Below are 15,651 nucleotides of genomic sequence, written 5' to 3' on the forward strand. Positions count from 1 at the left end.
TGGTTGGCTCAACACTGAAAGAAGTCGCTGAGTTTACGTATCTGGGCAGCAACATAGTTTCTACAGAGCAAGATATCGAAATTTGCATCTCAAAAGCATGGACCGCATTGGATGGGCTACATTCAGTATGGACTTCGGAGCTAACTAACAAACTGAAAAGGCAGTTCTTCAGGGCAGTGTAGAGTCTGTCCTTGTTTAGTGCTACAACCTGGGCACTCATCAAAAGATTAGAAAAAAAAACTAGACAGCACATACACCCATATGCTACGAACAATATTAAATATATCTTGGCAAAAACATCCCACGAAGCAGCAACTTTATGGCAACCTACCTGCCATATCTAATACCATCAGGGATAGACGTCTACAATTTGCCGGTCACTGTCTGAGGGGCAAGCATGAATTGGTGTGGACTCCATAACACGGACGTGCAAGCAAAGAACGACCTAGATCCACGTAACATCCAGCAAATAGCACACGACGCCAACTGTGAACCTGAAGATGTGAGGCAGCTAATGGAACACAGGAAACTCTAGAGAGGAAGAGTCCTGATGATGACAATGGAGGCAAAACTTCTTTAAAACTTCAAATATGTGTTTCTGGTTTTAATGAAATTTAAACTATATGTATAGACACTAATTCAGAGGGTTTTCCCCAAAGATAATAAGAAAGCTTGGGGGTGGGGGTTAATTCAAAACTTCAAATATATCCTATATTGAAAAAAAAGTGATATCATAAATATAAAAGTTTTCAAGAAGACAATGAAAGTGGTCCTTAATCGTTTTTTATTTGCTGCCTTTCTCTAAGTGAACTGTGGAGGCTGAAACCCCTTACAGCTTAAAATACATTTAAAAATTTTGAAATTTAAACTTACAATTTTCCCAATTTTATTTTATTCCAATGATATTAAAGTGAAGAGAAGAGGGCAATAAAAAAAATGGTAAGCAATATGGTGTTATGAGCCTAATTAAAAATACATAATATCATTTATCTTTTAATCCTGAGCAACATTGGGGTCTTCCTGCTAATTCTTCCATAAACAAAGGTCCTGGATATTATCATAAAATGCACTTGGTGTGGAGGCTTCAATGTCGGGCATTTTGACAAGTGTGTTAGTACCCTTTAGTTACCATTCCCCCCCCCCTCATCCCGTTCGTACCAGACATCCATCTTAATCCTGTCCTTTCTATCCTGTATTTTTATGCTTACTATGTTTCTTCTCAACTCCATAAAACCACCATCCCTATAGGCACATACTTTAACTAGTTTATTACTAGTATAATACTGTCCTTGCTCCGTTGTTAGTACGGCTGTTATCACTGCGTGTTTATTCCCATATGCGAAGAAATATTAAATAATTACTGTAAATCATTTTAATAATTATTTCGATAAATTTAGAAATAATGAGTGTGAGAGAAAGATCATGCACACAGTTTTTTTTAACTCTTCTATTTTCTCATTGATGTATCCAGGCACTGCCAGATATTCCTGCTGGTGTTGTCTTATAATAAGGAAATCTATTACTGGATATCCTTCTCCAATTTAATTTTGTTATCAAAATACAGAACATTGCAATTTTATCAGTTTTTAAATAATAACCGATTTGCTCATAAGATACGTTCATTCAAACTGCATGTTAAGCAATGGAACTTTAAACTAATGAGAGATGAGCAAAGTTTCTTGAGAGAAATTTAAAAAAATAAAAAGAATTTAATTTAAAAAGAAACTCTAAAAGATCCTGTAATAATGATGTAGTGGAAGTAAATTACTCGGCCATTATTTCATGACTGAACTTCAATCTCTGATCTCATAGCACGTTAAAATATCTACAGCAAAATTTTGTCTCTAGAGCACGTAGTGCAGTGAGAGAAAGAGTATATTTAAAAACAAGCAACTCTCCTTTCACCATCTGTAATGTTACCCAACACATTGTAGCCTCAGTCACAAGATAGACAAAGAATAGGAAAGAACTTCAACTTGCTTTTTCTTTCCTCATTCTCTCACCATATGTGACTTCTTGTTATGATTGTTATGTCTCCAATGTGATTGTCTCCTTGAACGTGCTCTTGAATGTCATCCACATTTCCAATGTGATCATCTTCTCGAACATGCTCGCTCTTCTTTATGGTCTTCTTTTTTCTTACTGCAGGATCATTTCGTTCACAACTCTGTACTTGCATAGTCGTCAGTGCTGTTACATATCAGTGCTTGGATTCTCACTTTGAAATTCTATTTGAAATGAATGGCTTTCTCCTTAAAGTAGTTCACTGCTTTGATAAGCTCTTATGACTGATTTTCACTCTAGACTGCAAATCTGTTGCTAATGTTGCTGGAAAATGGTTGGATCATTTTTACCATTCTAGTGGTATCTCATCCTGACGAGATAATCCTCCACCTGTATAAGCATCAAGTGCTTCCTTAGATGAAATACTGTTGCCACATCCAGGGAAGTGCTGTTCAACGTTTCCTGCCTTAACAAAGTACAAAACTGACTTAAAAATCTAGTGGATGGTGTCTTTTCTTCCCAACAGCCTCTTTCTCACAGAAGGAACTTTATTAGTTTAGCTACAACCATTGTCAAAAAAGTTTGGTCAACTTTTATCGGCTATGCCTCTCAAACTAAGGTTTTAATTTAAACATAATTTTTTTGGTTATTGTGTTTTTTTTTTTCTTTTACATGGTGGTTGTCTTTTTTCTTTTCTATGGTGGCTGATCATCCTTCAGAGATTTCTTAGGTTTTGTGTTCTTGTGTATCAAGAACAGAATTGACAGAAAAACAAACTTGCAATGGTTTTGAAGGAAACGTTTTTTTCTTCTTTTTTTAATTTTATGTTTATTTTCTCAGTGAAACCTTGTTATCATGTTTTAATGGCCTCCTTGACATGACTTCTCATCCAAAAATTGTTCTCAAAATTGTAATATAAAAATGGTTGTGAAATATTTAATTATTCATTAGTACCTTTAACATATGTACGTGTAAAAAAAAACCCCAATAAACTCAATGACCAAAAACACATTACCTGAAAGTACTTCCTTCAAACGTTCACAGGGAACATGAACTGGAATAGATATATAGAGAGCACTGCCAAGGCTGCTGCAAAGAAGGTGGGCTCTCTCTACTGTGCTAGAAAGTTACTCACACCTGAAAGTATCTTATACCACCATTTGCCCATGTATGGAGTACTGTTGTCACATTTGGGCTGGTGCATCTGCTACTTACCTCTAACTCTTGGACAGGGTTCAAAAGAGGTTTGCCAACCTGATAGGTCCTGAACTGTCAACTAGGCTTCCCATTGATGAAATGTTACATCCCTCTGCTTGTTCTACAAGTACTTTAATGGTGAATGCTCTGACGAATTACAAGCATTTGTACCCCCTCAACGTAAATACCCCCGACAAGCAGCTAAATTCCATCCCTACACAGTAGAGATCCCTAGGTGTAAGAAAGCCTTCTACTCCAATAATTTCTTTCTCAGAACTGCTAGACTTTGGAATTCCCTTCCGGGATTCTGCTTCCCCAACTGTACTGACATGCATAAGTTCGAGTGTAATGTGAACAGACATCTTTCTGCTCATCTCCCTTCATAATCTCCCTGCAACTTTTGTTCCCGATAGTAGCCCCCTACTTCAAAGTGGCACTGTACCTTGTTTGGGGTGAAAATTGAAAAAAAATTAAAAAAAAAAAAAAAAAAAGAGTAAGTTAAATGTTCTTTAAAAAAATATCTTTAATTAGAAATAATCATTATCAAAACAAAATCAACAATTATTTGCACTGCTGCTAGTAAACTATTATTTCCACAGATCCCGCTAGTAAACTAAGATTGTTTTTATGAAGGTCTGTAATTGATCCAGTTATTAACATTGTGAATCAATTTTAACAATTTAGACTTGATAACCATAATAATAAGACATTATATAGTTTTCTTATGTTTTTGGTCACATTGAAAGAGTAGATTCGATACTTGAGTTCGTAGATGTCGAACAGTTGAGGTAGTAGGGTCAGTTCACAGTGGGAGGCCAAGGAAACATGGGAGGAAGTGATAAGGATAAATAAATTAAAGTTGATTTCTAAAAAAAAAAAAAAAAAAAAAAAATCTAACATATACCAGCATGTAAAACAAACATTACACCAAATATGGTGAACTTCCACTTGAATTTTTTTTTTAGAAATAATTCGCTTGAAAGGAAAAGTTAACTCTTAACATTTCATACTGCATAAAATGATGACCCTTTGTCTAAATTTGTGTTTTAATACATTTAAAAGGAAATGAATATGATTACTCTTTCTGATATTTGCATTCAGATTATAATAATTATTTTAGTATCCACATGGTGTTTATAATCTATGTTCATATTCCTATAATAGAGAAAATAATAACCCTTTGTTTAAATTTATTTTTAAGTACATTCATACATTAAAGGGAAATGATGCTTATCAATCCTGCTGACACATCCACATTATAGTATTTAGTGTCTATTTAGTGATTATTTTCACCAGTCTTGTTGATTGTTACTAACCAAAACCTGGGGCTAAGTGGAAAGAATAGAGGATGAAAATAGACAAATTTTTAATGTAAAGAAGGATAATATACAAAATACTGGATCAAGAAATGGAGATACAAAAATAAAAATGAAAATTAACAATTGTATCGTTGAAATGTAGATACTGGCAGTGAAGTAACAATAATTCCCAGAAATTTGTGGGGAAAAATGTGAAAACTGCGTTTAAAAAAAGCAACATACAATTACGTCAGTTTGATGGCTCGGTTATAGCAATTATGGGTTACTTTGAAGGTTCAAGAGAACTAAAAGAAAAATATGAAGTAGTACCCATTATAGTTACAAATTACCGAAAAACGCATGGACTATTGGGGAATGATGTATTAAAAATAAATTCAACGAAGTTGATTAATGAGATAGAAATGGAAAAAAACAGGAAAATTAAAAAATTATGAAGCTAGCCTGAAATTAAAAGAAAATGCCCCCCCCTCCTCCTATCACGAAGCAAGAAAAGTACCAGTGCATTTATTACTGTTAGTAATAGCAAAGTTGTGAAAGTTAATAAAGGAAGATTTATTAGAACCTACCCCTTCAGGAGGAAGTAAATGGGCATCACCCATCGTGGTATTAAGAAAAAAAGACGGTGAAGATTATAAAATAGGGATGAACCAGTTTGCTCTGACTCATACCCTATTCCGAATGTGGAAGTAGCTTTACATAAACTTGCCGGAATGAAAATATTTTCGAAGATAGACCTAAAATCAGCTTACCACCAAATTCCCATGGATGAAAATTTTAAAGACGTGACGACGATAAACACACCTATAGGCCTGTTAAGATGGAAAAGGATGCTGTATGGCATAAAAACAGCAAATGCAATTTTTCAAAAAGCTATTGAAAAAGTAATAGGAAATGTTGAAAATACCATCTGTTATCAAGACGATATATGTGTTGGAGATTTAAATGAAGATGATTTAAAGAAAAAAACTGAAAATATACTGAACCGGCTAAGAGACGCTGGCATGACAGTAAATACAAAAAAATGTGTAACCAACAATAATGAAATATCATTTTTGGGTTACTCAATATCAAAGAAAGGGATCTCTCCAGATGAAGCGCTAACAGAAAAAAAAAAAAAAGAGTTGGAGTCTTTCTTAGGTTTGGTAAATTTTTATAGAAAATATGTACCAAAATATGAGTTGACAGAACCATTTGCAAAATTAAGAAAAAAAAATGTAGAGTTCATTTGGTTAGAACACCAACAGAAAGCCTTTGAAAACTTAAAACAGATTCTGGCAAAAAAGCCAATAGTATAAATTTTTGAACATAAGGACGTAACTCTACTGTCGTTAGTGAGCATTCCGTATCCGGTATTTTGTCACAAGATGGTCATCCCGTAATGTACTTATCGATGAGATTAACAACAACTGAACACAATTATTCTAATATAGAAAGAGAGACACTAGCCATAGTATGGACAACGGACAGAGCAAGACAGTTTTTGATGGGAAAAAATTCTTGTTGAAAAGTGATCACAGACCAATGGAATTTATTTTCAACCCAAGAAAAGAACTAAAGAAAGTTACAACGTCCAGAATATTACATTGGGCGATCAGACTGATGGCATTCGACTTTGACATTGAGTATGTTAAAGGGAAGACGATACCGCACGTTGATGCCTTATCTAGATTGAGGTTTTATAGAGAGGATAAGGAAAAAAACGACGAGGAATTTGAAGACACATTCCTGCACCTCGTAGAAACCGATGTAATATCTGTAGATAAAATGGCTACTGAAACTACAAATGACCCAGTGTTAAACAGAATAGTATTGAGGATAAAAGAGAATCGCTGAGGAAATTGTTCAATGGCTGAAAGACCATTCAAAGAAATAAGATATAAACTGACTATAGAAAATGGGGTAATATGTAATGGAGACTTGGTAGTTCCCCCAGAAACACAGAGGAGGCAGGTCATAAAAAGTGTACATGATGATGTACATTGTGGAACAGGAGCTACGCAAAGAAGATTAAAATTGGAAGCATGATGGCCGGGGTACTCAAGAGACGTAGAGGACTACATAAAAAAAAGCAGAACCATGATGCAGAATACACGTGGATCATTCCTATGTCAGTGAGATAGGACTATTATTAATATTAGTAGACGCATATTCAGGTTGGCCTGAAGTGGTGAGAGTACCTAATAAAAAAAGTACCACCATAAAACAAATATTAAGAGTAATATTTTCGAGAAATGGAATACTGAGAACATTGGTGACAGCTAATGCGCCAGAATTTGCGGATGCTGATTTGTATGAATGGTTAAGAAAAATAGGATGCAGACCTTACAAGACCCCTCCCTACCACCCTCAAAATAACGGGATAGTGGAAAGGATGATCCAGACGGTAAAGAAGGGCATAAAATCATGTGTGCAACAGAAGGAGGAAATCGATGCTTTCCTACCAAGATTATTACTAAGTTATAGGACAATTCCACATGCAGGCAGGCCAGAAAGTCCATCTGCCTTAATGGGCAGACAATTAAAGTCCCCTTTAACTATGTCATATGCCACAAATCCAAAGATGTAGTACAAAAGAAATAGGAATACGGAAGCCAAGACAGCAGAATTTATTATGCAGAAAGGAAATAATACTACAATATTAAATAAAGAAAATGGGAACAGTGTTCTAGCTCATGTTGACCAAATAAGATCCCAAGGAGAACAATTGGATGAGGAAATGCCTTCAGAGCTGCCCATTATTGATGTAACAGAAGAGTTACTTCAGAATGAGACTGCGGGGGAAGAAGTAGAGAGGGATGAGGTAGAAGAGGAAGAAGTAGAATGGGACAAGTCAGAAGAGGAAGATCAGAATATGCAGGAGGAAAACTGCGATTATAGGGAAAGATGTAATAGATCCAGATCTCCAAGGAAAAGGAGAGAGATAAAGGAGGATGTTCAGGGGGGCACGAGAAGAAGTACAAGAAGTACTCACGGCATGAAGCCCCTCCGTTATAGGGAAATGTAGTGATATGCAAATTAAGTATAATTTACATATGAACAGATAGCTCATATTCATAAACCGACACCAACTAGAACAGGTGGTTGTTGAACGCTTGCTTAGCGTTATACACGACATATCAATATATATCATATATATATATATATATATATATATAATGTTGTATATAACGCTAAGCAAGCGTTCAACAATATATATATATATATATATATATATTGATATGTCGTGCATAACGCTAAGCAAGCGTTCAACAATATGTATGTATGTATATATATATATATATATATATATATATATATATATATTAATGGTGTATTTAAAAAAAAAAAAATTTTTAATGAATGGTTCACATAACACTGAAGATGAGAACAGTAGTCTGAATAATCAAAATAATATAAATTTGTATGCGCATTTACTAATCATCACTATTTCTGTTTTCTTTTGTTTTTTTCAGGCCACCCGGCAAAGTGAAGTCGCCTGCCTCCCTCGTAGAGAATTCCCTTTTAGAAAGTGAAGCATCTGTCTTGGCTACGTTCGACTTTCTTGCTACAGACAATGCGGTTGACATTGAAGATGATAATTTAAGGTAATCTTAGTCTTCTCGAATCCTCTTTGTTTGCCTGTTGAAGAAGATTGCAACTCTTGCTAATAAGTTGTATATGTAATTCTAGCAAAACGGTCAACACTTGTAATAAGACACTATCGTGATTTTGAAAATATCACGGTCAATTCAATAAAAAAGAAATATTTTCTTCCATGTTTACAACAATGTTGTAAATGAAATGTTCATTTTAAATTAATATTTTAAATAGCAAACTTTATGAGGCAATAACCAGCTGGCTAATGTAACTAGTATCAAATATATAAAGTAAATTCAGTAGTATAACAGCTTTTGAACTAGATGAGATCAACTTTTTGTTTGCCATCTTCTGATCGTTTCTGCAGACAGCAGAAGGATATCAAATGCTTATCCAATCAGAAGACTTGAGAAGTTGACAACAATTCTGCCAAAAAGCAAGGTTTCCTTGTGAGAGTATCCAACAGGAGCGCGGAAGTCCTTGTTCCCACATCTGTGCTAACAAAAAAGAAAATCTACAGAAATTTCGAAAATTACTAAATAAAAAACTGTCTTGTACAGCTTTTGAAAATAAACAGAAATCAACTTGATGTAGAATATGGACTGTGTTATCATAGGCAAATTTCAGGCAGGTTATTATATAAACTACCAGAAGGCCTTGAATGAAAACTTCATTCTTTTTTTTTTTTTTTCATTAAAACACTGGCCAATTTTGAAAATACTAGTAAATAATAATAATAAAAATAAGTAAAAGAGAATTATGATAAAATAAAAAAGGTACATGTTCAGTTTATAGATCATGCTGAAATAATATTTAGAAAGCCATTCTTAACATGTGGAAGGAAGAGGACATTTTAACTATTTTGTACTTTCACCTAATAGTTTACCAAATAAAAGATACCATAAAAATTTTTAATAAACAAAAGATACTGTTTACCAGATAGAATTCTCAAAAAAAAAGTTAAAAAATTTGAAGAATGTTGGGAACTCAGTTGACGATGCAATATTTTATTTTTTGATAATGTGAACCTATGTTTGTGTGCGTTCATTGAACAAGCTGTGGTTGTCTGCTCGTTGTCTTTGTCTGAATTTAGTATTTCATTCCAACATTAGTTGCAATGTCAATTATGTGGCCTCTATTATTGTTGTAATAAAAGGATTTGGTACTTATTTAAGATTAAATCAATTTAAAAAAAAAAAAAGAAAATGTAGAAAAATTTTTTTCTAATGTACATTACCCATCATGGAATGAAGATGTCATTGGCTGATGTTTTTCTGACTTTTGGTAAAATTTTAATATAATGTGTGCATGTATATATATATATATATATATATATATATATACTGGTGTCATTTTGAGTAGCCCATACAGCTAGTCCACTTTAAAAAAACTAAACTGCTTATCTGTGGACATAAAAAAAACTTACTTCCAAGATTGCCCTATATCTGGAGGGACATTAATTTATCTAGCATTCACGTGGATAGCAATTACAGGATAGAACTTCGTAGCCAAGAAGATAGTACTATTTTAAAGATGACTGCACATTTCTTTGTCGGTCTCGCTTCCCTTAAGTAAATATTTCTTCCATTGTAGGCCTTCCGTCTATAGCATGCATTACAACTAAACACCTCATTAAACATGCATGTTTACATTAATATATCAGCATATAAAAATAAGTATACATAATTTACTGTTGGATGCCTTATTGGTTGATTTCTCTTGTTTTTTTAGTGACGAAAATGAAGATGGTATTGCTGCTGATGACGAATCTGAAGAAAGAGCAGAAAAACAAAGAAATTTTAAGGTAAATTATAAACACCTTGTTTTTCATCTTTTTTATTTGCACACTTTGATTCATTGTAGAACTCCGACACTTTCTTGCTTTTCTCCTCATGCATTTTTGCCCTATAATTTTCTTTCTATTTCTCCTGAATAGGAGCAGTGATACTAAACTAGCAGTGACAATAGGGGCATACGCATAGAATATCAAATATAGAATTAAATTAGATAACCATGAATGCATTTGTTAAAAAAAGCAATAAAAACAAAACTGAGTTTAGAAGCCAGTGAGAGAAGAGATAAAGAGAAAAAAATAGTATGAAATTGGGAATAAGTGAAAAATAGCACACACTTTATTGTCACTGTTAGTTTATTATTATTAGACTGGGCTAATATTTAGGAGAGCTGAAGAAATATGCATCATTATACTATTCAAACTATCTAATAATCGAAAAATATGGTTTGATTTTTATAAATAATCCTTGCACTCTATTTCCTTTTGACATACTCGTTCCTCTCTACAACATTTTTTGTTATGTTGATCTCTCTATCTCTAGGACCCTACTTCATAGCAGCACTTGTCCTCATCTGCAGCACAATGCCTTCTGGCCATTCCTGCCTGCAATACTGCACTCTTTGACCACACTCATCCCAACCTGCAATGTTGCGCTCCTTGGCAACACTTGTCCTTACTTGCAGTGTTGTGTTCTTTAGCAATACTTTTCCCTACCTGCAATTTTGTACTCCTTGGCAACACTCGTCCCTACCTGCAATGTTGCGCTCCTTGGCAACACTCGTCCCTACCTGCAATGTTGCGCTCCTTGGCAACACTCGTCCCTACCTGCAACGTTGCGCTCCTTGGCAACACTCGTCCCTACCTGCAACGTTGCGCTCCTTGGCAACACTCGTCCCTACCTGCAACGTTGCGCTCCTTGGCAACAGTCGTCCCTACCTGCAATGTTGCGCTTCTTGGCAACACTCGTCCCTACCTGCAATGTTGCGCTCCTTGGCAACACTCGTCCCTACCTGCAACGTTGCGCTCCTTGGCAACGCTCGTCCCTACCTGCAATGTTGCGCTCCTTGGCAACATTCGTCCCTACCTGCAATGTTGCGCTCCTTGGCAACACTCGTCCCTACCTGCAATGTTGCGCTCCTTGGCAGCACTCGTCCCTACCTGCAATGTTGTTTTTTCACCATGCTCATCCCTGCCTGCATTTGCTGCACCTCTTCACTATGCTTGTCCTTGCCTGCAATGTTGTAACAACAATATGCCTTTTAGCCGCTCTTGTCACTCTCTGCAGCTCTCTTCCTCTTTGGTCTACTTACACTGCTTTTCAGCATATCTCATTTTCCTCCACTTCTATCCTCACCTCTCTTTCGTTTCAATTTGTTATCCACTCTTTAAGAATAACCACCTCAAACTCTTCTCCTCCAAACAGCAGACCATTGGTAACGAAAGTATGGCTGGCATGGAAGATGTGCTAGCTGATCCAGAAACAGAAGAGGCCCTTGCAGAATTTGACTTTTTAGTATCGGAAAGTGGAGAAGGTGCTGGGGAAGCCCGGAGCCAAGGTGATGGCACTGAATGGGGTAAATATTACTTTAAAACTGAAAATTTGTCTTAAAAATAAAATTATAAAAAGCAAAAAATATAATTGTGTGTGCATGCTATGTTCATGAATTTTTATTATTTTGAATGTTTATTTTTGTAATTTGTAATTTTAAACACTTTTTCATGATTAAGATGCTTTTTTATATGTTCTTATTTCTTAATAAACATACACTGCACACTCATTTAGGAACATACAGACTTTCTCATCAATACACAAATACATATGGGGAGTGTTCAATAAATAATGCCCCTGACCCACTTCTCATAGCAGTTGAGCAATAAAACTTTTTTGATATAGCTATAGAGATTGTTTTTGTATAACATCATATATTGGTCCTCCATCTACAACATGACTTCAGAAATCAAGGCTGCATCATTTGGGAAATAGTTTCCTTTCAAAAACAACTTCATGACTGGAATAAGAGAATAAGGAGGAGGATTTTATAACCATTTGCTCATACTTCTGATGCGCATTGTGGATTTGATATATATTATTACAAAAGATTAAAGCAACATTGGTATCGTTGGTCTCAAATCCAACAAAGGAGAGCAGCATGTGTTCACATTTTATGGACTTTCCTCAGCCTCATGCTTGCTTCTGGAAACTTAAGTAAAATTCATTCCAAAATTTGATCTAAATGAAATTAAAAATTCTTGAAAACATATTAATAAGCTCCATTTACTATGTTAAGTATTGAACTTTCACACAGTAATTTGGAATTGATCCATTTCCATAGACCACTGAAAACCAACTATCAGACCTCAAGTAACCAAAATAACTGCCAGATATCTAGAGGGCCAACTAAACTAATTACCTCTGCTCTTCTGTTGGAATATATATCACTGCTATATATATATATATATATATATATATATATATATATATACACACACTTGAAAATGCTAATCTGTTTCCAATCTTAAACACATCAGAACATAACTATTGTGTCCTATATCTACGAGATGCTTTCAGTAAGTTTCCAGACTTTATACACTTATATATAACTGTATAAGTACATAACATATACTTATAAGACAAAATTACAAACTATTATAAAAAGCATACAAATCGATGAATAAATATTTGATGATATTAATAACTTAAAGCATTTTTGTTTTCATCAAAATGACTCAATGTCATACGACAAACAGGCAAACTATAAATATACTAATCAAATGAGAATGTTTTATTCGTGTTGATTTACTTAAATTATTAACTCCTTTGTTTCTTTTACTCACTGTAATAATTTGTGTTTTTTACATGTCACTTTCAAGCCATGTTTACTGTACGACCATGCGATTACTTTCTCTTAAATCGTTTCAAGATTACAGCTTTAATATTTCATCTTATCTGAAAATAATTGAGTTTTTGTTGCAGTCGATGTTCCAAAGACAACAAAGAAACAAAAAATAAAACGTTTCCTATTTTGATATCTATCACATTATTGCAAATAGAAATATCTTATCACGATTATTATACTTTATTTTTTTACATTGTGGCATTGTAAGACTCTCTCTTCTCCTCCTTATCTCCCTTCCCTTCCTCTTTTGCCTTTCCCTCATTCTCTGCCTCTTCAATTTATATCTTCCCTTCTTCTTTCCCTCCCTTTTCTTTAAACCCGTATCCATCACCATTATTGTACTTTATTTTTTCATGTTGTGATACTCTAAGACTCTTCCTCTCTGCTCCTTCTCCCTCTTCCTTCTACTCCCCTTCTCTCCCTCTCTCTATGCTTCCTCCTCCTCCTCCTCTTTCACTTTCCTCATGTCTTTATTCACCTACCTCATGCTTTCTCTCCCTCTTTCCTTCACTTTTCTTTTTCCTTCTCTTCTTCTCCCATTCTGCTCATTCTTCTCTCCTCCCCTCATTCTTCTCTCCTCCCCTCATTCTTCTCTCCTCCCCTCATTCTTCTCTCCTCCCCTCATTCTTCTCTCCTCCCCTCATTCTTCTCTCCTCCCCTCATTCTTCTCTCCTCCCCTCATTCTTCTCTCCTCCCCTCATTCTTCTCTCCTCCCCTCATTCTTCTCTCCTCCCCCCCGTTCTTCTTCTCTCCTTCCCCCCGTTCTTCTTCTCTCCTTCCCCCCGTTCTTCTTCTCTCCTTCCCCCCGTTCTTCTTCTCTCCTTCCCCCCGTTCTTCTTCTCTCCTTCCCCCCGTTCTTCTTCTCTCCTTCCCCCCCGTTCTTCTTCTCTCCTTCCCCCCCCCGTTCTTCTTCTCTCCTTCCCCCCCCGTTCTTCTTCTCTCCTTCCCCCCGTTCTTCTTCTCTCCTTCCCCCCGTTCTTCTTCTCTCCTTCCCCCCGTTCTTCTTCTCTCCTTTTCCCCGTTCTTCTTCTCTCCTTCCCCCCCGTTCTTCTTCTCTCCTTCCCCCCCGTTCTTCTTCTCTCCTTCCCCCCCGTTCTTCTTCTCTCCTTCCCCCCCGTTCTTCTTCTCTCCTTCCCCCCCGTTCTTCTTCTCTCCTTCCCCCCCGTTCTTCTTCTCTCCTTCCCCCCCCCCGTTCTTCTTCTCTCCTTCCCCCCGTTCTTCTTCTCTCCTTCCCCCCGTTCTTCTTCTCTCCTTCCCCCCGTTCTTCTTCTCTCCTTCCCCCCGTTCTTCTTCTCTCCTTTTCCCCGTTCTTCTTCTCTCCTTCCCCCCCGTTCTTCTTCTCTCCTTCCCCCCCGTTCTTCTTCTCTCCTTCCCCCCCGTTCTTCTTCTCTCCTTCCCCCCCGTTCTTCTTCTCTCCTTCCCCCCCCGTTCTTCTTCTCTCCTTCCCCCCCGTTCTTCTTCTCTCCTTCCCCCCCGTTCTTCTTCTCTCCTTCCCCCCCTGTTCTTCTTCTCTCCTTCCCCCCGTTCTTCTTCTCTCCTTCCCCCCCGTTCTTCTTCTCTCCTTCCCCCCCGTTCTTCTTCTCTCCTTCCCCCCCGTTCTTCTTCTCTCCCCCCCCGTTCTTCTTCTCTCCTTCCCCCCCCGTTCTTCTCCCCCCCCCCGTTCTTCTTCTCTCCTTCCCCCCGTTCTTCTTCTCTCCTCCCCCCCCCGTTCTTCTTCTCTCCTTCCCCCCCGTTCTTCTTCTCTCCTTCCCCCCGTTCTTCTTCTCTCCTCCCCCCCCCCGTTCTTCTTCTCTCCCCCCCCCCGTTCTTCTTCTCTCCTTCCCCCCCGTTCTTCTTCTCCCCCCCCACCCCCGCCATTCTTCTTTTCTGTCTATCCTTCCTCCTCTATTTCATTTTTTTGTATCTAACTAATTTCAAGTTTTGTGAGGAGTAGGGGTGTAGAGAAAGAATTTGTATGGGCATCCAAAAATTTACAAAAAATAATAATAGTCCTATGTTACTTAGCGACTAACACATTCTAAAATTCATAAAAACAATAAAAATAAAAATGTGTATATTTGTACCTCTAAATGTTAATATTTACTACACACACACACACACACACATATATTCCAAAATCCATAATGATCTAGTATTATTTGTTTAGAAGATTTTTCTGTACATTTTAAGAGGGAAGAGATATATCCTTAGCCCAGAGATGTTTTTCTTGTCATGCAATACAAAAATCCATATTTCTATTAAAATATATGTGATATAGATTTTACAAAATATTAAATGTTTTCTTTGAAAAGCATTTTTTTCTCCATTTATTTTTAAATCTCAGATTCATTTCTTGTATATTTTGCCCTGTTTCTATTGTACGTGTTTTTTTTTTATGAATATGCTTTTTGCTTTGAAAGTGATCTACGCCCATAACAAACATTTTATTTTAAAAATCCACCACAACTTTTTTAAGTGTATAAATTTTGTTAAGCTTAAACGTAATTCTGAATCTAATGACTGTAAGATAACAAATGAAACCAGACTCACATTCACTCTGAATCAGAACATTAGCACCTGTCAGTATTCCATCTATGGATTAAATGAAACTACATCCATGTGGTGTACACATGTGCATTTATATTAAAATGTTTGAATATGTAAAATCAGTCTCCTTATTGTTTCTTTGTCATTGATAACTTTCTTTAAAATCAATGTTTGATTCTAATTTGTCCACTTTTCTTGTGGATACCAACAGCATCATGTTAAGAATTAAATGTAATTCAATTTCTTCAAAGAAATACTTTATTCATATCTGAATTATTTTTAAATGACTGCCATCTATAAAAACAAAAAGAGACCAAAAAACTCTGTTCATCCAAAT

At 36.1% G+C, this 15,651-nt stretch overlaps 1 protein-coding gene across 15 annotated transcripts in view; it reads left to right on the forward strand.

Annotated features, from left to right (window-relative positions):
- Window positions 1–15,651, forward strand: part of LOC145242380 (striatin-3-like) — a 416,873-nt gene that overhangs the window by 313,366 nt on the left and 87,856 nt on the right. For 8 of the 15 annotated variants that reach the window (XM_080105396.1, XM_080105383.1, XM_080105385.1 and 5 more), the window contains exons 6-8: window positions 7,973–8,104; window positions 9,828–9,900; window positions 11,315–11,465. In XM_080105396.1, the coding sequence (XP_079961522.1) occupies window positions 7,973–8,104; window positions 9,828–9,900; window positions 11,315–11,465 (356 nt within the window). The remainder of the gene's footprint in view (window positions 1–7,972; window positions 8,105–9,827; window positions 9,901–11,314; window positions 11,466–15,651) is intronic. The other 7 variants (XM_080105384.1, XM_080105386.1, XM_080105391.1 and 4 more) reach the window with 1 other exon arrangement.

Source organism: Euprymna scolopes, chromosome 21, assembly GCF_053919585.1.
Source record: "Euprymna scolopes isolate OS-2025 chromosome 21, ASM5391958v1, whole genome shotgun sequence".
NCBI lineage: Eukaryota > Metazoa > Mollusca > Cephalopoda > Sepiida > Sepiolidae > Euprymna > Euprymna scolopes.